The sequence below is a fragment of the Rutilus rutilus genome (genome assembly GCF_951802725.1).
Source record: "Rutilus rutilus genome assembly, chromosome: 9".
Taxonomy (NCBI): Eukaryota; Metazoa; Chordata; class Actinopteri; order Cypriniformes; family Leuciscidae; genus Rutilus; species Rutilus rutilus.
In genome coordinates, this window is record NC_140223.1 from 26,743,570 (window position 1) to 26,771,061 (window position 27,492).

General features: G+C 36.4%; 2 protein-coding genes across 2 annotated transcripts; one reads left to right on the forward strand and one right to left on the reverse strand.

The window, feature by feature from the left end:
* Positions 1-166: 166 nt before the first annotated feature.
* LOC311297368 (rho guanine nucleotide exchange factor 28-like) lies at positions 167-10,419 on the reverse strand (the record flags this gene model as incomplete). Its single annotated transcript, XM_084419616.1, has 9 exons — positions 167-180; positions 222-333; positions 437-537; positions 1,060-1,120; positions 3,429-3,630; positions 4,008-4,176; positions 4,574-4,858; positions 5,396-5,525; positions 10,243-10,419. The coding sequence occupies 9 exons, from the start codon at positions 10,417-10,419 to the stop codon at positions 167-169; spliced, it is 1,251 nt and encodes a 416-aa protein (XP_084275742.1).
* On the forward strand, positions 10,178-27,122 carry sesn3 (sestrin 3). The gene is made up of 10 exons (XM_084419057.1): positions 10,178-10,522; positions 17,471-17,536; positions 19,298-19,492; positions 19,578-19,760; positions 22,843-23,091; positions 23,370-23,502; positions 24,498-24,616; positions 24,707-24,897; positions 25,132-25,276; positions 25,377-27,122. The coding sequence occupies exons 1-10, from the start codon at positions 10,469-10,471 to the stop codon at positions 25,461-25,463; spliced, it is 1,422 nt and encodes a 473-aa protein (XP_084275183.1). The 5' UTR covers positions 10,178-10,468; the 3' UTR covers positions 25,464-27,122.
* Positions 27,123-27,492: the final 370 nt, after the last annotated feature.

The window sequence follows — 27,492 nt, forward strand, 5'->3', positions numbered from 1 at the left end:
GTGTGTGTGTGTGTGTGTGTGTGTGTGCGTGTGTGTGAAAGAGAGATCAAATACCTTCTGATCTCTGTGGATGTTTCTACATCATTGAAGGGGAACGGCTCTAGAAACATAAAACAACTGAACATACTTGCAAACTACTAGTATACTTTATTTTGCACGTCTCAATCTATCTTGAACACACTAGCAGAGATACACATAAGAATAAAAACACAAAAACACACCGTCCTGTGGACTACAGATGGGTAATTTGTCTTGGATTGGAGAGTCTTGTTCAGATGCTGTAGAGTCTGATTCAAACCCAAATGACTCAAATGAGTCCTGAGGAAACATTGTCTAACGAAAAAGACATTTCTTAGTAAATATTACAAATCTTCTTGCATCCACCACGATATACTACGCATTCACAAAAGCCTTTATGGATAAATCTTCACCTCACCTGATTCTCACCAGCCTGCAGGGTGTTGACGCTGGTTGTAATGGTAACGCTGGAGTCAGTGAGCGAACTGGTCGTTGAATCGGTGTGAGTTGTGAGTCCATCTACAAAAACACATGTATGGACTTTAAAATCAAGATACAAGAACACGCAGCATTAGATATCAGGTAATCAATTAATAATCAAAATTTCAACTGCTGAAATAGTAAATTTAGGACTGGAGGTTCACTGAAGTTCAGTATCAACTCTATATATTGTTGGCCAGATGTTCATGTTTGTAGTCATTATTGGTCTAATTATTAAATTTTTCCCTTCTAAAACTATAAAGGAGGAAAATGATCAACTTTCCAAAAAATGCTTTACTGGGAGTTTTATGTAAAGTTGACCTATATAACTTCAGAGGGAATTTCAGAGGGACCTACAAATGACTTTGACACACTTTTGTCAGTGAAGGACAACAGGTGTCTTATTTTTAACACATTTTAAAGTACTTTTGAAAGGCAGATAAACATTATCATAACAATATAGCCATGAAATATTTAGTTATCGTTGACTAAACACCCTCATTCTCATATAAAGGCACGAGGCTTTAGCCGAAGGCAGACTGTACAAAAACAAACGCTTACCACAGTCGTCCGATGATAAGAGCTCCTCATCTTCATCCTGACTGGTGTTGTTAAGCCACACCTGACAGAAAACCAGGACATAAGAAAGTGAAATGAAAGAAAACAACGAAGTAACGAAAAAGCCAAAATAATAATAGAATTAGTGAACAGTTTTGGGAAATAGCGTTCAAATATTTCAGTAAATAAATAGACACTTCCCGAGGACACTTCCCATTAACGACGTGAGGTTAGGCCTACTGTATTTTATTGAACAAGCAGCACAACGATGACAATGATGTGCTACACCGTTAGGGTACATTTTCCCGGACAATATTTCAACATTCAAGGCAAGCGTAATAGTCATGTGTCGCATACTTTTTTTCGTCTGTTTAGTATTTTTTTTACAGTCAATGGTTTAGTACTACGGAAGCCCTGAACCGCAACGTAAAAAAAATATAAAAAATCTGAAAAATAAAAAATGCTATAATTTCGAGATTAAAGTCGAAATGTTTCGAGATTAAAGTCGAAACGTTTCGAGATTAAAGTCGAACCGCAACGTAAAAAAAAAAATTCAAAAAAAAAAAAAAAGCTGGAAAAAAAAAAAGCTATCATTTCGAGATTAAAGTCGAAATGTTTCGAGAATAAAGTCGAAATGTTTCGAGAATAAAGTCGAAACGTTTCGAGATTAAAGTCGAAACGTTTCGAGATTAAAGTCGAAACGTTTCGAGATTAAAGTCGAAACATTACGAGAATAAAGTCGTAATATTTTTAAAGGTGCTAATCTAACATGGCATTACCATTTGTTTTAGGACGTTACAAAATATACTGCGCCGGAATAGACAGGCGAAAACACTTTTCAGACTGGATGGAGGTAGCCAGCTTTATATCTGAGGAAATAACGGGATCCGGCCAAATGATTGGATACAGAATGAATGATGCACCTAAAATGTATCCAGAACGGTGAAGAGGGAATCAGCGCGGATACTGTTAAGTGTTCTCGACCCAGATAGTGTTGCCTATTATAGACGAGCACGAAAACACGTCAAAAACACTGCCACATAAAGTTGCAATCAGATTGTGAACCTACTCCGGCGGAGTCTGTGCTCGTCTATAGGCGACGCCATGATAATGCATGTTGGTAGATTGGCACCTCGAATTTTCTTTTTGTTGAAAGCCCAGATAAAAGTAAAAAGCTACTATTTTGTGTAGATCCATGTCCGAGGCAGTTCGACTTCACAAGTGCATTTATTTACACAGACACACACACACAAAATTCAGAATTGGAAACACGCCCTATGCACCAGTGGACGCGCGCCGTTATGAATGCACACACACGCAACTTCTATAGAAGACTGTATTCTCTAAACGTTTCGACTTTATTCTCGAAACGTTTCGACTTTAATCTCGAAATACTAGAATTTTTTTTTTTTTTTTTTTTACGTTGCGTTTCAGAGCTTCCGTAAGTATCGATGCCTGATTCGTGAATAAATTAGGCTACTTAATCACATGAAGCCGTTTTTTTATTGGTCGGAATTCCGTCTAAATAATTTGGATTGTTGGAGCAGTTGAATGTTAGTAACTAGTGTAACTTTCACTAAAGACCAGTTGGGGAATAGGCCTACTATACAATAAGGTTTCATCATTTAACATTAGTTAATAACATTAGTTAACATGAACTGACAACGAACTTCTAGGCTACAGCATTTATTAATCTAGTTAATGTTAATCTCAGCATACTTACACCTTTTTAATGTTAGAAATTGCATCTGTTAACATTATTTAATGCACTGTGAACAAACGTGAACATGAACATTTTTATAACATTAATAAAGCTTATTAAAAGCTGTAAGAATATATTTCTCATTGTTAGTTTATGTTAGATAATGTCAATGTTAACACTACAATGCTGTCTAGCTGTCATAGCATTTTTCTGTTGAGCAGTAATAGCTTTTCTAGCTAGAAATTTCAACATACATAGTCTGTCACAGCCACTTACATTGTGAAGCAGAGAGTATGGTGATCCTTTTTTTAGGTGTGCATGAAAATGGAAGAGAAAGAGAGAAAACTGCAAATGTATCGCTACTATACATTTATCAGGTACTTGACCTATATAACTTTCAGTCAGTCTTGTGAATATAATTTTCATAATCAAAAGAGAAACACTAACCTGAGTATGAAAACAGAGTGTTGCTTTCAGCTTTTCTCTTTGTATCCACACTCAGACCTTTGATCTGAGATTGTACAAACATATACACAACAAAAAAATTGCACAAATCTTCAAAGCAAACTCAGTACAGAACTGATTCCAATCCGAAACACTCAATTCAATTTCATTTTAATTCAAAGCTAATATGTAATATCTGTGTGACCTTTAACCTCTGTTATCTGACCTTGTTTAGTAGCACAGAGTCCCTCTCACACTCTCGCAGAAGTAATATGGATGACTGTAAGGTTTGTGTTGAACAAGAGGACTTGGATACACACACAGACAGAGACAGCATCCCAGAGGCGTGGCTAAACCTGAGGAGGTGGGATTTACCCGCCCACACATGTGACACGCCCGCCAGGGGAGTGGTTAATGGATTAGGAGGGCTGAAAGAGAAAGAGAAGAATAAAATGAGTTATAATTGTTACTCGTGAAATCTATATTAAGTCTATACAACAGCTTTGTGTGAGAAACAAACCAAAATTTGAGCCTTATTTTGTGAAAATCAGTGAATAATGATTTTTGTCACATATTTCACAGATGACATTTTTTTTATTTATTTAATTTTTGGCGTTTTTGCCTTTATTTAGATAGTAGTGGGAAAGAGAGGTGTGGGAACGGGAGATGACCAAGAGGCCGGGACTCGCAATCGGGTCGGCCATAGTGAAATTAAAGATTAAATATGAAATATAAAATATAAATATAGCACGTTAATGCAAACACACTGATGGGTACAAGGATCCAAATAATAAGGATACATTACTGCTTGAAGAGTTGTATCAGAGCGTGTTGATTGGTCTGTTGGGCCAGCTGAAGGGGCGTGTCCCCATCCTGATTGGCTGAACGGATAGTCATCAGGGCACCAGGCTGACAGAGAAGGAACTCGGAGACGCTCACAAATCCCAGACGCACACATACATGTAGGAGAGATTCTATGTACACAAAAATGTACAAATAAATTGCATTTTTAGTCAATTAATAAATGCATTATAAAACATCTTCATTTTCCTCTATGTGTTTCCCACTTTGTTTGTCTGTGAAACTCAGTCAGTGACAGTTTACTTTGGACATCCTCATTTGTGGTCACCACGGTGACCTGTAATCCAATTAGAACTCAGCATTTATAATTCCACTGCTCATCTCCGGACATTTGTGTCATTTGGATGTGAAGCAGGAACAGTGAAATCTGATTACACACACACACACACACATCCATATAATACATGGAAGCAGGTGCTGCACTTGCCTTTGCCATCATGCACACACACACACACACACACACACACACACACAATAAAGTTCAAACACACACATAACACATGCACACACCTTGTGCTGATTGTCCGAGCAGGTTGTGAGGGGTGTGTAGGTTGGCTAGAGCGAGTGTGACCCTTTCATCCATCTCTGCCTGTGTAGAGCTGTCTTTCAAACCGTATCGAGCACTCAGATCTCTGTGCTCAGTGGTGCTGAGGCAGTCGCTATGGGTAAGCAGGTATTCAGCCAGCTCCTGTGCATCATCCTCCATGTATGTCAGAGAAGACACACCAACACACACCACAGCATCATCTGTAAATATATACGCTCGGACACGCACCATCTCAGACTGGTTATGGCCTATTAAACACAACCAACACACAGAGAACACTTACTGCACAAATAATCAGTGTGAACAGTATCTTGCAAAGTGTGGGAGAAGTAAATTAGGAAAAGTTCTTTTTAATCTTTTTTTTAATCATTTATATAATAATAATCCAATAATCCAATCTAATATTATATTATATTATTTCTTTATTATGGGACAATCCTATGTAGGACAAGCAGTTTGGAGATTATATTATATTAACATATTATATAAATTGTAACATGGTGGCTGGTATAATGATGCGCTCGACGAAGAAAATGATTAGAAATACACAGTCTTAACACGTTAAACACAAACAATAACCGACAAAGGACAAAACTGAAAAGGGAGTAGCCTATATATGCACGGGATAATCAGGAACTAAATACGATACAGCTGATGATAAGCACAGGAACATAACCGAACCTAAACAGAGCAGGAAAACATGAACTAAAGGAAACAGAACAGATATTTAAAATAAGAGTCCATGTGACATTTTATTTTATTTTATCAATTTATTTTTTATTCACCTGGGACAATGAAGTACAGCATGGAGTGAACTCTAGTTTGCAGAACGTGTAGTAGAGTTGAGCCCTCCAGAACCACAAATACCTCTTCCTCCTGAACTGAGGGGATCAGTGCAAAAACCTTTGCTTGGCCCTAAAACACACATGCACAACATTTACTGCTTAAATAGTGTAGTTCTATATATTTCATCGCAGACCTACATAGCAATTATTGTGTTAAAATCACATTTAGCAATATTTTCATCTTAAAAACACTAAGACAGGAAAAGTGACAGAAAAAAAAAAATGTTACTCACATAAATAGGAACCTCTCTTCTGCTTAGCTTCATTGCTTGAAATTGAAACCTTCAAGAAATAAGTAGAAATGTATAAATTAACCAATAAATAAATAAACATTCATACTTGAAAGTAATGTCAATTGATGAAATGACCCAAAAGACTAAGGACTGAATTCTACACTCTCAGCCGCAAGCTGAAAACTGAGAGAGAATGGGGAGGAGTGAGTGAAGAACAACAAGGATGGGGAGGAAAAGATTAATGAGACAGACACAAAACAGGGACAAGAGAGATGAATGACAGGCAGAAAGGATTGATCAGTAAATGATCCCATTATGCTTTTGTCATAATACTATCTATCTATCTATCTATCTATCTATCTATCTATCTATCTATCTATCTATCGTTCTATCGTTCTATCTATCGTTCTATCTATCGTTCTATCTATCTATCGTTCTATCGTTCTATCTATCGTTCTATCTATCGTTCGTTCGTTCGTTCATATAGGCTATATATATATATATATATATATATATATATATATATATATATATATATATATATATATATATATATATATATATATATATAGTCCGAGTTGAGTCTCAGGATACAACGCATATAAACTAGTTTTTAGTAAGAGTGTCTGCCAGTTTTTTTTTTTACGATCAGCGCCATCTTTTGGACAGCACGATCCCTAGAAAAGTTTTCTGTAATAATCAACTTTTGTCCACAAGAGGCCGCCAGCAGTAAATTGATCACACGATTCCTCTTGTCAGGCTAAACGAGAAATGTAGTTTTATGAGGTTTTTTTTTCCGTTTTATCTCATAAAACTTTCTCATGGAAAAAAAAACATCATTCAATGATTGCATATGTAAATATACATATAAATATGAGCAGTACACTGGAAATGGAAAGACGTTGCACAGCAAGAGACCAAAAAGAAATAATAGCCTATAAAAGGTAGAAATAAAATGTAAAATGAGCATCAGCTGATTAGCTTTTCCAGTGGACTGCAACAGAGAGCTATGGCAGTGCATGCTGGGACTGAAAGAAGTCTTTGAGCTGTGAACTTTCCCCCACTTATCCAAACAACCCAGTCCCAGAAAAACCGCAGTCTGAGAGTGACATATGCTGACCTCTATAGTTGCCTACTGCACGCGCACACACTTACACGAATGCAAACAAACACACTTACATGCTCTGTTTCTGTTTACCCCCGCCCCCCTTTCTCTGTCTTCATCATGTCCTCCATATTTGCAGAATTGTTTGGGAAAAAAAGTGAACAAGTAAAGTGGAGGTTTGCAGAGATTCCTGAGGGTTTTTTCTCATCTAAAATCACATGCAGGGGCTTAAACATTCCTGGCCATTTATTCACTGAGAAATGAATTCTCGCTTTACAGCTTTACCTCCTGCATTCTCATGCCAAACTTGATATTTTCTATGCCTAGTTATTTTCAGTAAAACTCTCTCTCCGCCGCCTTCTTTTTTTTTATGTTTCAAGGAAGCCAGATTTCCAGGAATTTCTGCAGTCCTTCCCTGCTTGTTTTCAAAATCCTTGCCCAATCGTATCACTCACATAATTCCTAATCCTGTGACATGTTTAAAGAATCTAAATGAAAAGTTACGTAAAATATTTACACTAAGCACTGGGATTAGGATATGCACAGTAAACATTCCGTTCGGCATATTTGTATCCGTCCGGCCCTCCCTGGAAGGTTCCCTTCTGTGCAGCCTACATGGAATTTAGGACACCCTCTGATCAATGAATTTTAAAGGGATTTGTCTTTATCACAAAAAGTGACCTATGTGACACAGCTGTGAGTTTACTGAGATACACTTCAGGGTAATTATAGGGGTGTCATTAGTGTCTATCATTCACATGTGTTAAATACTTCATTTAACTCTGTGTGTGTGTGTGTGTGTGTGTGTGTGTGTGTGTGTGTGTGTGTGTGTGTGTCCTGATAAACCCTACATTATGGGGACAAAATGGTTTTGAAAGAAGGATTGATGATGTATTGAGTCGTTATTCACATTTTGTGAATTTGAACATTTTTTTTTTAAATACATAGTGTACCTTTAAAGCATGTATTATTATTAAACAATGTGATTTAATAAACACATTGTGGTTTTATATGACCCTTAAAATGTTTTACAAATGTTGAATTGATGGCTAAAAAGAAAAATGATAAACACCTAGAAAGTGATCATAGTTACATTCATCAAAACATCAAAAAGACACACCAAAAGTGCTCTGGAATACACACAACAAATGAAAGAATAGGGAAGTGTTAGACTTTGATTTGATTGAGGAGTTTGATTTACTATTTAACTGGATTAAGTCCGATTTAATCAAACTATTTTTAGGTGTTATCATAGGAAGTCTATGAGGTTATCAGAGCTGAAATGCTTGTTTGACAGGCTCTCCCACTGTCTCTGTATCTAAACATGAAACACACAGGAAAGTCTTGCAGATCTTTCATCTGATAGAACAGACACTAAGTCAGTCAGTTTGCGTTAAAACTGGAAAGTTAGGCTCACTAAACAGCAAATATAATAAAGGCAGGCATGCAGGGACATGTTCGCATACGTATAGCTTTACAGTCAAAACTTTGTGGAAATGTGCTTGAATAAAAAATAACTGTGACCTTAGGCAGCAAATGAACCATTGCTAGAATACAGGCATAGATACTTTCACAAACACACAAAGGTGGCTTCCTAAACAGCCCTTCACAGAATAGGAGGAAATGGGTGGCAATCCTGTTGCAGGATTACATCCCGTTTAAAGCACCGCACACACACCAGAATAAAGTAAAATATATTATAATAGTGTATATTATTCTCATTAAATCAAATGACTCAAATTTTAAAAAAAATTAAAAATAGTCTGCGTGCAGTTATAAATGAGCATGCAACTGTCTCAAAAAAGTTTCTGATTTTGATTTTCTGGGGAATTAGACCATGGGAACAGATATGCGTGTGTGTTGGGGCTGTAGAATGCATGTAAAATCAACTGATACGATTCCTAAGTGTGTTGCATAAAACTAGATTGTCTCAGGAAGTTCACACCAGCACCATTTAGCTATTGCTAGGATACACCACTGTGACCACAAGGCTGATCAGTCAGCACTCTGATTGGCTTAGTTCTCTCTCTTGATGACATCACGTTGTTGCCGGGTGAAATTGAACTCTGGTGGCAGGGAAGAAAAAAGACAACTTGTAAGTTTGGGCTTCTTTTTCAACCAAGCTCCATTAAGATTTTCTCGGCTTAAGGGTTTAATGTTTAAGGATCACCACGGAATTTGCTGACTAAATGCTGCAACGCTGCTGACATGTCCTGCTTTTAAAAAAAAATCCCTAACTTTCTAAAGTAGAAACCTCAAGTTTAGTGACATTTTGCTATCTGTCTGAACAACAGAACGTCACAGCATGAACAAGTTTATGTAGGCCGGCATTCATTTCATCTGAACTCTGCAACATCAGTCTGAGATCATCGGAATGTTTTTAGTAGCACCCCGTGGGCCGCCTTCGTGAACCCATGGACGAAAATCCTGCGGGGTCTGGCCCCCGTCCACTCCGTCTGATCATGGCCATTCCGCTCTGTCAGCAATTCCCAACTCTATTCAAGGCTCCTGTAAAAAGACAATTGTTGAGTTGTGTTGCTGCATATGCACTCTAGACAATGATTGACTTGAATTGTTTGTGCAGCCATGCTTATTTTTCCTAGAAAATAAAAGCAGTAAATGCATTTAGAGTGAGATAAAACATTTTATTAGAAAAAAATATAGAGACAGTGAAATCTAATCAGACGTCCTGATGCAATACACTGTTTTATTAGAGGTTGTGTATAGCCTATGAGCCACTGATCTCAGCACAGATATTTCATTGGGAGCTGTTAAGTCCTAAAATGTTCACCCCCTACCTTCATATAACAATTGAATGGATTTAACACAAGGCTACTGTGCATGAAAAATTATACAAGGCCTTTCTCAGAATGTCTTAAATTTGTTGATATGCATTATGCAGCACACTTAAAGTGGGGGTAACATGTCTGGACAAGAGAGAAAAAGTTGGAGGGGGGAGTGGCTCATAGAGAGAATACCTTGGGGAAGTCCAATTCTTTTTAGAGAGTTGATTCTTTCGGTTCAATGAACCGAGTCATGTGAGTCATCTAAGTCTGAAAAGGTTAAAGGGTTCGTACGTTTTCATTTTTTTCATGATAAATTGCTGCTAGCTGCGGTAAACAAACGATTTTGATTCTATAATAATATGATAAATAATGACAGAAGGCTATAGTTTATGTATTGTTTGTTGATGTGCTGCAGCTGTACAAACCGAGATGAATTGGTTAACTTCTCATGCGATTTATGTTCGCATAATTAGCATCAAGCCGCGAAAATATGCCTTTTTGTTCTAACATTAACGATAAAAGTAATAATATTAATGACTGGTAATATTAATATTATTTACTCTCGATATTAATATAGCAAATTTTCCCCATTTCACAGTTTCACCCCTAACCGAAGTCATAATTCACAAGCGCGTTACGAATCGGTTCACAAGAACGATTCACTCGGGAGTCGAAGCGAAAGAGGCCAGCTGAAGGGGGCGTGTAGTGCACGTTCATGCTGAAGTTGGACACTTGGAGAGCTTTGCGCACTGCGAAGGGATAAGGAGGGGTGTCCAGTCCTCCTTTAGGTCTTGATCGCCCACAGAGGAGCTGGCAGCGAACATGCCCAGACCAGTACATCGTCACTGACACCGGGATTCAGCTCTTCGCCTGGTTTAAGCTTGCCAGAATGAACGAAAACGCAGATATCTGCAACCACTGTCGGAACATGATCAGAGAGAAGGTAACGTTGTTCTTCTCCGTGTGTCTAAAACTGTTTTTCTGCATCCGTTTCGGCTTATTGTGTTATTAAAACATTAATGCATTTGATCCTGATGTTGATCTTGGTGATGGGAAGCTGCATTGGGTTGTGTATGAGTATTAGACATTTCTCATATCTCTGGCGACCCCAGAGATGTTTATTTAGTCACCTATATTAGCCTACATATTTAAATAACTAGTAGGCCTATATATATTAGTATACATTTCATTATACAAGTAGATATTATGTTATTAGTTGTTGTTTTTTATTTTATAGATAATTGGATTAGTCGTTTTTTCATTTTTCATGTATGTATATTTTTCAGTGTGTGTGTGTGTGCACACACACATACATATATATATATATATATGTGTGTGTGTGTGTGTGTGTGTGTGTGTACATAATAGATTTTTGCAACATACTGACAGGTTTAAATTAAAATGGTATGCATTTCTTCACATTTTGATTGTATCAGAGGCTGACTAACTAAGTGACCTACTCATCTCATCTGAAATCCTGCCATCATCATCTCTCTCTCTCTCTCTCTCTCTCTCTCTCTCTCTCTCTCTTTTCTTTGGCTGGAAGATGTTATTTTTAGCTTTCATAAATCATGTCGAACACATGTGACCTACTTCTGCTCAGCACATCTTCTCACACACACCCTGCCAAAAGTTGTAAGTCAAACTGGACTTTAATACAGAAACACGAGCTGGCATTTATCAGACTGAACTATTGGCTGAAGCGGTTTGCTGTTTGTTTGATCTTGCTCTCTTGCAGCGGGGAGCGAATGGCTATCCTGCGGCTGTATGCAAACCTGTATTTTAAGTGCATGACAATGTGTGTCTGTTTGGAGAACCCTTGTTATATGAGAAAGGTTTGAGGGATTTGTGGTTACTTTGTCATGTCGACACGGTTCTTCATTACCAGTTTCCCTGGTTGTGATAACTCTCATCAGCAAATAGCTAGTCTCTTCCTCACCTGTTGCCCTAGCTGGGTGGGAACATTCAGTTCAAACTCATCTCTCTCTTGCCTTAGCCTGCAGAAGAAAAAATATATATAATTAGAGCCAAATTAGAACCAATTATTTCCAATTAGGAAAACTTTAGAACGTTTTATTCTCTAGTTCTTTTATACCACTCATGTATTGTTGCATTAAAGGAATAAGTTCACCTAAAAATGAAACTTCTGTCATCATTCACTCATCCTGTGTGTTCTACAAAATGTTTGAGAAAATTATGACAGGATTTTCATTTTTGGTTGCTCCCTTTAAAGAACCCAGAAATCATCTGAAGAATAATGTGACATCAAACACTTTCTAACATGCTTTGTAATCTTATTTTGAGTGATAATTTTCGCTGTTTATCCCTCGATCCCATAGCACCTGTGTTGGTTCGTTTTTACCTGTCTATATTTCTGTTTGCTGTCACACACGCTTCAGAGAACAAGCAACAATGGCTCTACTGTGGATTCTGAACGGCAACAAAACCGACTTGCGCCATCGATGCAACCAGTTTTGTATATCAATGTTTTCTTGCTTGAAATAGAGACGGACAGAAGCTCTGGTTTTGCTGATTCAGCATCTGACACACTTCCTGTTCCTCCAGCTGCCGTGTGCGCTGGCGTGACATAATTGACCAATGAATCGCACTGCCCCATTACCACATAGTGACCCGCCGTCGGGAAGAGCATCAGTGCCTGTGCGTCCTGTAGTCATGTTTGAGCAGCGATCTGTGGGTAGACATCGCCATGAGAACTACAAATACTCAAACCACTAATTGAATGAGGACGCAAGTGCCGGCCGGGGACATTTGTCATGGTGCCACTAGGCGTCTGCTCAAGCAAAACTAAAACCTGTGCATTCTGCCAGTGTTGCATAATCTTTTATGAGTTTAATGGCATCATTCAAGGGCCGCAGATGCTGACGCAATCAAGTGATCACCAGGGAGAGGATCCAAAGGCTGTTATGTCAGAAAATGTAGTAAAAAAACAAACAAAAAAAACATGGAAAATTACTTTTATTTTTGCTTTTATTTACAGAGCATTTTTTATTCATTTAGTTTATTTCATGTGCAAGCAACTGGCGTACAATAATGCACAATCAATTTATAATAATGTCATTTATTTGATCAGTAACTGATTTAATTTATATGCTATTCTTAGAAGTTTCGAAAAAATATATTAATCTTTGGCATGTAACTCGCACCATTTGTGCTACATGATGATACCAAATTGTGCGGAGTTTTGAGAACAGTGCTATTTTAGTATTATTTATACACTAATTATTATTCATTAATTATTTTCTGTTTTCATATGAATTTTAGCTTTTGCCATTTTTATTATTTTTTAAATAAATATATTTTTATTTAGCTTAATTTTTTTTGGTTATATTTGATTAGTTTGTTGCCAAAAATTACAACATTTCTGTTTTTTTAAGTTAAGTTTAAGTTTCATCTAATATTTATATTTTAATTTTATTTCCATAACAAAGGTGGTTTCACTGGTTTAATCTAAAACACATTTTGAATGCTCTATTATTACGACCTGTATTTCACTATAAATTACACATCATCCTCAATTTTATTAATCCTTGATCTTACCATTCTAAGAACTGGATAAAGTAATCCCCAGTAAACCGCTCCATAATAACCCCCCGTTCTCTCATCATTACATCCCGTTAAAAACTTCACTGGAGATCAAACCTAATCCTAATCCTCACTGAGACGCTGAATATTTGTTAACATATCTGGACTCTCTCTCTCTCTCTCTCTCTCTCCCATATTTTATACAATTTATGTCTCTCTCTTCAAACTCAGTCAGGGTAGGCCTCATTTGTTCAAACTGAGCACAAAGTGGACTTATGTAAGTACTGTATTGGTGTGTTTATGCGTGCTTTTTTTTCTACACATACCTGTGCTGTCATAGAGACAAAGATTTCTGCACTTTCCCCCAGAACATAGAACAAACAGTCAGGCTCTGAGTCTGACAGACCCACTTTTTTCTTTCCCTCTTTCTTTAAAACACACTTACACTTCTGGCATCTACGGCTGAAGGCAGAGCGCCAGGTCTTGGAAGGGAAGGAAGCATATAGGATTCCTGGACAGCCATTTCAACTCAAAAGCTTGACTGGGCAACAGCGCGAAGGGCTGGAACAATAGCATCCTTTAATATTGAATACATAAAACCTGACATGTCTACGGGCGAGACGAGAGTACTGACTGTTCAGACACCTTCTGTGTAATCCAGAGTCCATTTGAGGTTGTTTTAACAGGCTTTTGTAGATCAAGGAGTGGCTGTTTAACGTTTAAAACCACAACCTTGATTTTTATGAAATGACCTGTCCATACAGTACAACCATAAAAAACACACTTGTAAAAATGAACTCTGCAACCAAATTAAAATTGTTTGGGTGGTAACCTTAGACTTGCAGTATAGAGGGTTTTATGTAACCTTGAAAAGTCATGAAATCATAGTTCTACTGTGCATATTCTAGTATGTTTACGTGGTAAAAGTGGTAATACTACGATTGTAAAAGTAACGTGGAACATTGCAGCCGAATGATAACTATAAAAACATTAACGATAAAGAAATCTATCGTACTAAATATAAAAGAGTAGCAGAGTCCGGACCACAACTAAGGGCACAGAGAAGTCTCGTTATCGTTATCTATATCATTGGAATCACTTTCAGAACGATTTTCTCCAGCTGGTGAATCATAAAAAAACAGATAAAAACACTGACAGCCAATCAGAATCCATCCTGCTTTAATGCATTTAAATACTTTTAGAGTGAAGCATTTAAAGTGACATACGACAAAACTAGTGCTTCTAATGAACAGAACATTATCGTCTGTTGGTGTGGACGCTAATATAGTTATAATTATAGTTATCTTTATAAATATTATTCTTGGTGTGAACGGGCCTAATAGTAAAAGAAAACAAAGGGTGCTCATATTTTCTGACAAAATACTAGTTACTAAAGTTTGTTAGTGTTGTGTACAGTTTCTTTAAACAGTTTCTTCATTAGTAAAAGTATATTTGGCTTTTTTAACCTTTTTTTTTTTACCTTTTACCAATGAGTAGTTCTTTCCACACTTTAATTGAATGCATAACATTACGTAACATGACATTTTTGTTATCATAAATTGATATTTGGTGGTTCTTTGTCAATAGCCTGACTTATTGAAATGTATTAAAAAGTATTCATATGTGAAGATTAAAATTTCATTTTTTTTATGAGCCCTATTACATCCCTACGAATTTTAAAACCATAGAAATTAGTTTTTGATTAACTTTTGTATTATTCTTATTGAAGAGATCATTTTTTTAAAATCTAGACACTGTCCCAGACTGTTTGAGGAAGACACCGCCTCTATCCATGGACACTCATGCTGCTGTTATGACAACAGAACCGTTACCATGGTGCCACAGAATGACAGTCTCAAGCATTATCAAGTGCTGATAGTACGCTGTTCTTTGATTGGCCAGGAGCATTGATGCGTTTTCATGGTGCAGGTCACAATGGTCACAGCACCATGTCAATGTTTCCGTGTGTGTCAAACAAGTCGGGATGGCCAATCAGTGCAGCCTCATTGCAAATACATAAAGCACATAGAACAAATTAGTTTCACATATTCTGAGGTTCTCTTTCTGTCTTATCTGTTCTCTCTTGCTTTATATGTTTGACTTTGATTATTATGTAACAGAGATGAGAGAAAGGCTGCATGTGATGAAAAATACACTCACACAAGAGGGTGAAGACTCGTATCATTCGCTTAATTAAAATGTACACTACTGAACGAAACCATTTTTAATAGTTTTAGTTTGCAACAACAACAATGGTGTGCACTGTGCAAACACTGAATGTGTTTCAGTTGAGTTGCTTAATGCTGGAGGCCTCTCTTTCAAAAGACTTTTCTGTATTTTTCCCCTCCTCTGCCCTCCCTCTGTTTGCCGCTTTCCCTCTTTCTTTGCACAGTCTATTTACTCTCTTTATTTTATATGTAGTGTCTTGTTCTCTTTCAACAGAGCAGTGGATGTAAGAAACCAACAAGGCCCAAAACAAAACTCTCCGTGTATTTCGTGTTGCTCAATCTTTCCTCTCACAGTTTTTGCATCCTTGCAAATCAACTTGACTGCAAATAGAGAGAAAAACACATGTTTGAGCACCTTGTGCATCAGATTTAGTGTCTTGTGTCTGTGCAGAATCTTGGTAGTTCCAGGTTTGTGTTTTATAAACAGCACAGGTTTACACCAAGGCCGCAGAGTGGAGGCAAAACACTTTTGACCGCAAATACAACACCGTTTGTGTATTTGTGGTGGTTAGGGGTAAGGGGTGGGATATCCTGAAAAAACACAAACCACGAAGAGAAGGAAGGAAGGATAGATAAAGTGCAAGAGAGGGTGAGAATGACGGGGAAAGAGGTTTGGTGTGTCGAGTCTTCGGGCCACTGAACTGAAGTGACCCTTACACCCTTGGCATTATAGAGAGTTTAGCGAACACACACACACATAGATAAAACACAAACACAGCATTCGTGGAACTCCTTACCTTTCACTGTAATAGGAACAAAACACTGGCAGAGACTTTCAAAATAAACCCCAGCAGGGAGACTCTGAAAAAAACTAGGTTGTGCCCTTTAAAATATATACATTAAACACACTATTATATACTTTTATCACATTATCTATCTAGGAATTTACTTTATGCTTGTATGCAGTTTTTAAGATAGTAGTGTTTCTTATAATGACTGCTTTCAAACAAGTTTTCACCTGCCTGCCATTGGTTGAATAAACAGATAGACCCGCCCCCAAACGCACGCCATTGGTTGAGCGACTGTTGCTGTGCAGAATCAAGCTACAGATGGCTTAAAGGATTAGTTCACCCCAAAATGAAAATTTCCTAATAATTTACTCACCCCAATGCCATCCAAGATATCCATGTCTTTCTTTCCTCCGTGGGAGAGAAATGATGTTTTTTGAGGATTTTTCTTCTAACAATGGACTTCATTGGTTACCATCGTTTTTAAGTCCAAACCAATGCAGTTTGAAAAGTCTTCGAAGTGTTTAAATGGGCTGTACGCGATCACAGCTGAAGAAGAGGTTGTTATCTAACCTCTTTTTTTTTTTATAATTTATAGACTTTTTACCTTCAATAGTTCGGATTGAGCTGATCAACAAACGGACAGGGAACCATGTCACCACGTTGAAAGTTCACGCCGGCGCCGGCAGAAGTACCGCCCCACTGTTTACAATGCGACCGTACGTAGGAGGATAGTTCAAATAGTATTGTTTGCTATTATATATATAGTAATAGTATTCAGTGAATATGAATATGAATAGTATATGTATAACATTCTGATGAATATGAATAGTAGTTCAAATAGTATTGCCGGCGCCGGCGTGACCTTTCAACGTGATGTTGAACAAACGTTCCCTGTCCGTTAATTGATCAGCTCAATCCGAACTATTGAAGGTAAAAAGTCTATTTTTTATTTTTTTAAATTACCTATCGAAACGAATGGTCATTTATCTAGCGAAACGCTAGATAACAATTCTTCAGCTGTGATCGAGTACAGCCCGTTTAAACACTTCAAAGACTTTTGAAACTGCATTGATTTGGACTTAAAAACGATGGCAACCAATGAAGTCCATTGTTAGAAGAAAAATCCAGAAATGTTTTCCTCAAAAAACATAATTTCTCTCCCACTGAGGAAAGAAAGACATGGATATCTTGGATGGCATTGGGGTGAGGAAATTATTAGGATATTTTCATTTTGAGGTGAACTAATCCTTTAACTTATAGTTGTCTCTGCATATTAACCTGAAATTGGCTCACATAAAAATACACATTTCAGTAAAAATAATAATAATAATTGAATCGTATTGTCTGGATGTTTTCATCATATTCATTATAAATGTTATTGTTTCACAGGAAAAAGGAATGAAGATGTCAAGACACATATCAACAGGACCAAGCTCATTTATTCCAGAAAATGAGGTAATACTAATAACAAAATATTATAAGTTGCATTTCTTGGTTCAGAGATGATGGATTTTTTTTACATATACCATGGTTATAACCATATGGAAGCTTGTTTTCGCCACAAAATAAAACATTTTAAAAGATAATTGCAACTTTTTATCTCACAATTGCGAGTTTACATCTCGCAATTCTGACTTTAATTCTCAGAATTGCGAGATATAAAGTCAGAATTGCGTGAAATAAAGTCGCAATTGCGTGCTATAAAGTCAGAATTGCGAGATATAAAGTCAGAATTGCGTGCTATAAAGTCAGAATTGTGAGATATAAAGTCAGAATTGCGTCTTATAAAGTCAGAATTCTGACTTTTTTTCTCGCAATTGCGAATTTATATCACGCAATTCTGACTTTATAACACGCAATTGCGAGTTTATATCTCGCAATTCTGACATTTTTTCTCAGAATTGTGAGATATAAACTCACAATTGTGAGATATAAAGTCCAATTCTAAGGGGAAAAAAATACCTCAGACCTTTTTTTTTTTTACCTCAGAATTGTTTATATCTCACAATTCTGACTTTATAATACGCAATTGCGACTTTATATCGTGCAATTCTGACTTTATATCTCCAAATTGCGACTTTATTTCTCAGAATTGCGACTTTATATCGCAATTGCGACTTTATTTCCCAGAATTGCGACTTTATAACACGCAATTCTGACTTTATATCTCGCAATTGCGACTTTATTTCTCAGAATTGCGACTTTATAACACGCAATTCTGACTTTATATCTCAATTGCGACTTTATTTCTCAGAATTGCGACTTTATTTCTCACAATTCTGACTTCATATCTCGCAATTGTGAGAAAAAAACTCACAATTCTGACTTGATATATCGCAATTGTGAGAAAAAAAGTCAGAATTGTGAGATAAAAAGTCGCAATTATTATTATTAATTTATTATTCATTGGCGGAAACAAGCTTCCATATAACCATGATCTTTTAGGGTTAAGATTTTGTTTTTAATGTTTTTTTAAAAATAAGTCTTTATGTTAACCAAGGCTACATTTATTTGATTACAATATTATACATTAAATTATTGTGAAACATTTTAACAAATTAAAATAACTATTTTAATATATTTTAAAATGTCAGTTATTTATCCAATGACAAAGCTGAATTTTCAGCATCATTACTTAATTTGTGCTTCTTAATATTTGTGTGTATACGTTATACGTTTGTTTCAGGATGCTTTGACGAATAAAAACGAATTGAAATGTAAATCTTAAAAATTGAACGCGTCCTTACTAAATAAAAGTATTAATTTCTTTTTGAATGGTTCATACATAGTTCATATGGTTCATTCAGTACCATAGTGTATGTCAGTGTACCACAGTATTACCACTTTTTCTCTCTTCTCTCACACACTCACTCAATCCGAGTTCACCTAACTCAGATACTGTAATCATTCTTTCTCGAGTCAGCTGGTGTTCATTTCACTTTTTGTTTTTAGTTCAGCCAGTTCAGGAGATAATTTTCTTAAGTCCCTTCGTTGAATTGAGATTAACCTGAGCCAGAGTTCAAATCTTTCTTGGCTCTGATTCATAGCATCGCATATTGGTGCCGTCTCATATTACAAAATCAGACACAATTTAGTTCTATACACCACGTATTTAATTTGCATTACCATCTGACCGCAGTACTTTTATGTAAGGAAAAATAAAGTCAATATTTTGCACTGTTGTGAAATGTCCCGTGTTCTGATCCTCAACCCCAGATCCTAGGAGCCATGCCTCTGAGTGACTCCACAGTGATGTTCTTAGACGAAGAGTTCAGCGGGCGCGTGGACAACCTGACGCAGGTGATGGGGCTCCACCCGCATTATCTGCAAGCCTTCCTGCGCTGCCACTATTACCTCTTGAGGATGGACGGCCCCCTACCACTCCACTACAGACATTACATCGCTATAATGGTACAAACGCATACAGAAACACTTTCAAGGGAGACTTTATTCAACTGAAACAGTTTTAGGAGTGATTTTTGTCTGTGTTTTGAAGGCTGCAGCGCGGCACCAGTGTTCCTCGCTGGTGTGTCATCACATGCAGGAGTTCGAGCAGATAGGCGTGTGTTCTGATTGGCTAAGAGGTCTGGAGTTCTGCCCGCAACGACTCCGCAACCTCAACGAGATTAACAAGATCCTCGCGCACAGACCCTGGCTCATTACAAAGCAACATATAAAGGTAACACACTAGTGATCTTTTTTACTGCTCAGTATTCTAGCTGATTTATTGCATTATGCAATCATTTTGCAACAATAAACATTTCTGACTACATTTATTGTCACATGACGTCACTCAAGCATGTTTAATTCAGAGGGTGGCATCCGAATATCATCTTGTAAATAAAAGCATTGGGGCCATTCCACCGAATGGGTGACATTTGCTTGTTGTAACTCTTCAAAATTAAATTTAATTTTTTTTTAATACTCAAATATTGAACTATTCAAAATGTGTATTGGTCAATCTCAGGCAACTGTATTTAATTTTTTACAAGGTTTCTAAGCAGAAGATGGATGCATGTTTTCTCAGTCCTGTTAACGAAACTCATGTGCCATTTAAAAAGCTTGTTTAAAAGCATGTCAATTAATTCCTTTGTTTTCCCCACAAGAAAGTGTTTAGTTTAAAGAAATTGTTGGTTATATGTTCAAATAACTGATATTTGTGACAAAAAAATCACTATATATTAAGGCAAAGTGTATTTTAATAAAAAACACAAAGCCATTTTTTCATTTTAAAGAAGACCGAAGCCTCGAGTTTATATATTTTTTTTATAATTTAATTTGTATAAATGATGGACCAAACAAAACTGATAAAAACAGTGGTTTAACTTTATTTTTTTTGAAAATAAATAAATAAATGTAACAGGACTGAACACCTGGTAACAGGAATTAACTATTTCATAACAGGAATGAGGAACAGGAAACATGAATGAGTGTCCATATGTGTGTGCACGAGAGAGAGTGTACATGACTGTGTGTGCGTAAGATTTCTATCTTGAAGTGATGTACTATATGCTAGTAGTACTTCACAGCAAAGGAGGTGGAAAGAGAAATAAGGAGAGAGAGAAGAAGAGAGAGAGAGGGAAAAAAGGGAGAAAAGAGAGGGTTGCGGGTGTGTTTTGCTCCTTCCATTGCAATATGCCATAGGTGGGTGTTTCTAGCACCTGCATAGTATGGGTTTTCTCCGTCTTCTACAAAATATAAGGAAGACAAAGACAAAACGTTCGAGTCACTTTATGGTGGACTGGCTTCCTGGAAGTACGGCGTTCACATTGTAAAACTAATGCTAATGTCTACAATATAAGTAATTGCAACCTTAAAACTCATAATTCAGGTGAATAGTATTATATCAACTAATATTTACAGTATTAAATCAACAAAACAGAGGACTCTATTCACTCCTGTTACTTTAACTCACTCCTGTTATTTTTCATATAAGTAACAGGACTGAAAGTAACAGGATTGAGTTTTTCAGCAAAAAGTTATCAAATACATGACATATGGCCACGTAGCATACATGCTAATAGCATGAGGACACTGAGCAAATTCTAGTAACTTAACAAAAGTTAATATTTTTAAAATAAACAAATAAATGATAAGAAATCATTTAGGTAACAGGACAGTATGTTGAGATTGACCTTCTCAGTCATAGTTACAATTTCATAAAATATACAGAAATTAAAATGAGAGGACTTACTTATGGTCTTCCCGTTGCCTTTAGAAGATCAAGATGATGCAACTTCCTGTTGAAAATGTGTCTTGTGGAATATTCCAAGTTTTTCAGAGGGGGGGAATGTGTTAGGGTAACAGGACTGAGTGAAAACCCGGACACATGACTAAAATGTGTATTTTATCTAAAATATTAGATAAAATATTTTTTTCTCATAAAAACAAACAAACATTTTAAATAGATTGGATATAAAGTCACACAACAATCCCCAAAACTTAAGATTTCTGAAGGATTTTAATCATTATATTTCATGGCAAAGTTTATGCAGAAAATGCTTTTTTTGTGTGTGTTCTATGTAAATGGACTGCATTTATATAGCGCTTTCACAGACCCAATGGCCACCAAAGCGCTTTACAATATTGCCTCACATTCACCCATTCACTCACTCATTCATACACCGACGGCGGTGTCAGCCATGCAAGGCGATCCAGCTCGTCGGGAGCAGCTGGGGTTAGGTGTCTTGCTCAAGGACACCTCGACACTTGGTCAGGTGGAACTGGGGATTGAACCACCAACCTTCCGGTTTGTAGACAATCTACATGAACCACTGAGCCACTGCCGCCCCTATGTAGTTTTTATTAATGTTTTTAATTATAAATTGTAAAATGTGTAGTTAGCATAATATGCAGGACATTTTGCTTATTAATAAAATGTATTTTAGAGTTAATTTTCATGCAATTTTATACATATGATGTTCTGGGGACAGAAATGTCACCCATTCGGTGGAATGGCTCATTTAATTGCAATTCTTTGTGAATCAAAAAAGTACTTTTTTTTTTTACTGAAACACCAAAACTAAACTGAAAATAAAGTTTATTTAATAATTAATTAGGTAATCAAATGTATTTAATAATCAACACTCCAAATAAAAAAATATATGAGTTGAATGTAAACATTTAAATTGCAGTTTTTATATTAACTTTTTATTATGGGTAACATTTTACAATAAGGTTTAATTTGTTAACATTGGTTAATGTATTTACTAAAATGAGCTAATAAAGAGCAATCCATTTGTTACAGTATTTATTTATTAATATTTTTTAAGGTTAGTCAATACAAATCCAGCTGTTCATTGTTTGTTCATGTTAGTCCACAGTGCATTAACTAATGTCAACAAATACTTTTGATTTTAATAATGTATTAGTAAATATGTATTGTTCATTCATAGTTCATCTTAGCTAATGTAGTTAAGTAATGTTAATTAATGAAACCTTATTGTAAAGTGTGACCTAATTATGTTTCTACTCCAATTTGTTTTTTAAATATAATATTTAAATGGTGGCTGTAATAAAAAAAACAAATCATGATTCAGATTTATTCAAACTCAGATTAAAATAATGAAGACAACAGGTTAAGTAAAAATATAATGGATATGTAATATAGTGCATATATTTAACAACATTCTTCTCTCCAGAGTAATTTTTTTGACACTATGGACAGCTATGGACACTGAATGACTTTTCTGAGATAAATGTAATGTCATGCTAACTATTTTCTATCAAATGTTAATGATCTTACACTCTTTGTTTCTCAGGCTCTGGTGAAGACAGGAGAGCACAGCTGGTCTCTGGCTGAGCTGGTTCATGCTGTCGTACTGTTGGCTCATTTCCATGCCTTGGCTAGTTTTGTGTTTGGTAGCGGAGTCAACCCTGACCCTGAGGTCACAGAGGTCAACGGGGTCACGGATGACCTTTGCCCTCTAGACATGGCGGGTTTATGCACCTGTCACCTAACAAACGGCAACCAAGCCAACGGGAACCCCCTGCGTAACCCTAACACTGGGGTAGGAAAACATTACAGAGTATCCATGTTAGGGATGTGCCCGAATAGTTCTTATGGTTCTTCATGCAAAATATGATGTGGAATATATACTATATTTTGTATATAAAATTATATATCATATGAAATTATTTTTTCAATTTTAGGATTGCTCTTGGCAAGTTTGATGACATTCATCTGCATATTAATAGTATGCATATTCTGTGCATATTCAGGGCTATCTTTATTTGTTTGGACAAAAGTAGCATATCATTTTTTTAACTCCATTGTTGTGTATTTCAGAGTGAGCTGGAAGCACTGATGGAGAGAATGAAGCGATTGCTGGAGGAGAGAGAAGACGATGATGCGTCCGAGGAGGAGATGTTCACTCGCTTTGAGAAAGAAAAGAAAGAGAGTCTTCTGGTGGTGTCCGCAGGTATTACAACACAGATACATCTACTCTTTTTCAATTTATACTGTTATTCATATTTTCTGGCATAATGATAATAGTACATGCTAATAAAATCTGAAACTTTTAAATATCATTGTTGTCTGGCAGTAATCATTGCTATTGGTCACCCTTTATGTCTTGCTTTGGGATTTTTGCAAATATTTAACCAATGAAAAGTATTAAAAAGAGCTTGCGACCAAATCTCGTAACTACATTGGCTCCTCAAACTGTCAGTCAAACCTCATAACTCCGCCCACCTCAATCTTGAATGAAGTTCCGCCCGCAGTTTGGTCCATCTGTGCTGGTTTGCAATGCAAGGGTAAATAAAGAACTGGTTCTTTGAATATGTACAGTGTTTTCTTTATTCCAGAAACACTAAATATATATATAAATAGACTAATGCTTTATGTGTTACTGTCTGAAATAGCCTGCGTATCACTTCATCTTTAATAACATGAGATTTCTGGTCAAATGACAGAAAAAACGAGCAGCTACAGTAAACTTTATAACTCGTAAATTGATGAAAATGTAATGCGACGCACTTACTACCTCAGATGTGGCCGAAATTCACTGGTCAAAAACCTCGTAACTCCATTTGAGCTTGATTTTGGTAAAATGTTAATAATATAATGACATATGCAAGTGTCTGACCACATATAAAGCCACAATATAAACTTTGACAACACAGGTTTTTCAATTTCCTGAAAAGTAGCGTTTTTGGAGATCGCTCGACGGCAATTATATGTTTGAACTAAAACTAAGACTTTTTTTTTCTGTTACTGTTTTGTGTAAAGTGGGAATTAATATTAAATTACTAAAATGAAATATTCTGTCATCATCTACTCAGCCACATGTTGTTCTAAACCTGTATGACTTCATTTGCCATTAGTCATCAGTGACGCCAAACCAAGCATGAATTGGATCTTGCAACCTTTTGTTTTGTGTATATTGTATTAAAATATTGTGATTTACATATTCAGGGTTTGATGAGGAAGTGGTGCCCCCCTCTCCCGTGGCTCGGTTTGTAGTCGACCCGTCGTTTGGATACCAGGACTTTGCACGACACGGAGAAGACAACCCACCCACATTTAAAGCACAAGTATGACTCGCGTATACACATACACAGCATTTTTCTTCAATACCCTATTGAGAATGAATGATTGATCATTCTGTCTTGTTCACTCTATAGGACTACTCATGGGAGGATCATGGTTTCTCTCTGGTCAACAGGCTGTACTCTGACATTGGTCACCTATTGGATGAAAAGTTCAGAACGGCATGCGATCTGACCTATTACAACATGGCCAGTCACGAGGGGGTGGACACCAGTATGCTGCGCAGGGCTCTCTTCAACTACGTCCACTGTATGTACGGCATCAGGTACGTCCATGAGTGTGTAATGTGCAATCATATTACAATCTATTTTTTCAGTACTCCAACTTGAAACTTTTTTTCAAGTTAGTTGCCACTGTAAATCACAGTGTACAGTATGTATGCCCAGAGCGCCCCCTAGTGTACTAGCAAGCACAGTACAACCAGGAGTACTGATGTCCAGCTCTTTTTACTGCCTAGTATTGAAAGATGAACACGTGTTTTCATTCTGTGCGTCTGCAGATATGATGATTACGACTACGGTGAGGTGAATCAGTTGTTGGAGCGCAGTCTGAAGGTTTACATCAAAACGGTGACGTGTTATCCAGAGCGAACCACTCGCCGCATGTACGAGAGCTACTGGCACCAGTTCAGACACTCCGAAAAGGCAAGTCATATTATCATGTGTAACTTATTACTATTTTTTCAGCATTCATTTTCCTCTAAATATGCTGATATTCTCAATTACCTTTCTTTCCTTTATCCAGGTTCATGTGAATTTGCTTTTAATGGAGGCTCGAATGCAGGCAGAGCTGCTCTATGCTTTGAGAGCCATCACTCATTATATGACCTGACCAATCAGACGTCACCAATTATATGACCTGACCAATCAGACTTAATCTTTTAGGTGATCTGACCAATTGAACCTCACCCACAATATGACCGGACATTATTATTATGCCTAAATTTAACCAAACAATTCTTGTCCCCATCATGGAACATGTCATTATCAATTACTTCCGCATTTAGTTTTGAATTCTTACAATTGTGTATACCTTTTCTTGGATGGTTCAAAATGATAACTAAATGAAGGAAATTGAGTATAGAGCATTCTGGGTATAATCCCAAACTCCAAATTGGGATGTTCGGGCATGTTCAAATCATTCGCCGTAAGAATTGTGGGTGGGGAACAATGACTCTTGCTGGATTCAAATGTAATCCTTAACGGTCAGAAAAATCCCCACATCATGACTTGACAAATCACATTTTAACGTGCAATACTTTCTAACTGAAATCTCATTTATACTGTAAGCTGAAATACTGGAGGACTGAGTTCACATTTTTGAAACAGGAAGTTGTCATTTGTTTTCTTTTTTGCACATTTGAGAAAAACTGTATTTTGGAAGGAAAAAAAAAATACTGTTTTCCTTTTGTAATATCATAAATGACAATAACAGAATGTGAGATTTTTCCCTTTCTTTTTTTAACAAAAAAATCCCTGTGGCTTTTTTCATTCTTGTTTATTTCATATTGAATGTATTGTTTAGATTTTTTTTGTAATTTGTTTCTAGACTTTTTCCAGATCAGTTTAGTTTGGTTTAGTTGTTTACGTAGAAACTAAGGCTTTTGTAGCATTATTACTGTACTATCAGTCCTTTACTACCGTATTTCCTTTCAATCTCAGTGTTATACTTTAGATAACAATGTTCATTTTTTATTATACATGTTACTGCCACCTGCAATAGCTCTACTAATCACATCTTGTGACTTTATTTCTGTAAGTGTGAGCATGTCTTATTTCTGAACGTCCGTCAAAGTGTTTGCACATGTGTTGCGCGTCTCTTTGCACTGTTGTGCCTCTGTGAAACAAAACCGTGCACACGAGCGAGAGAGAGTTCCTATGTTGTGAGTGTTATGTGCAGGATTGCCTGTAGGGAGCGTCTGAAAACGAACTTCTTTTGATACTATTGATGCGATCATTAATGTCCATCAAAGCATTTCTTAAAGGTTTATTTATATCGCTTTAATAATTGCTTCAAATTTGCACAACTCTAATCAAGGTGCAGCATCAGTGTCCTTAAAAAAAAAAAAAAAAAAAAAAAAAGATTAAGATTGTGTCTGAAAATAAATGTATAGTGAAAAGATAAGCTTTATAGACTGAGCAAAGTGTCTAGTCTTATGGGTAGTGCCTTATTAATGTTTAGAAACAGGTTATGATTTAGTAATTTAGTCGTAGGTACACAAGAGATTGTTACAAATGTTGGTAAATCTGTCATCGAAGTGCCTTTCAAACTCAGCTGTTGGCGTTTCAAAGTGTACGCAGCAGATTAAATGGGAAATGGCCGTGTGTGTCTGCCGCATTTCCTACTTGTGTTTATTCCGATCAAGGTGGTGCTATGAAGCTTTCATGCTCTCCACTCATCATAAATTTATACATTTCCAAAATGGCAGCACTGGAACTTCTCTCCAGTGGCCAATCACAGACCTGTATGTTTCAATAAAGTTTCTAATCAAATTCAGGCTATGAGTGATGCTTTTTGCAGACAATTTTTTTTGTGTGTGTGACAATTTTATGGCTAAAGGGCTAAAAAGTATCTATACTGTTGCAAAATATGCAGAAAGTGAAAAAAAAAAAAATTACACTTCTATTTGGCAATTTGACATATAGTAACAGCAGTGACCTTCAGTGTGACATTTATATGTGTGTATATATATATATATGCAGTTTATTATTACCTGAAATATTCAATATTATATTATTTAGTAATAATATTAATATAATTCAAATATTATTTATTACATTAACTGCAGGAAATTGTAAGTGAACTGCAAAAAAGCCAAAAGGTAAAATAAAAAATGTAAAGAAATGGTGACTAGTTGCAA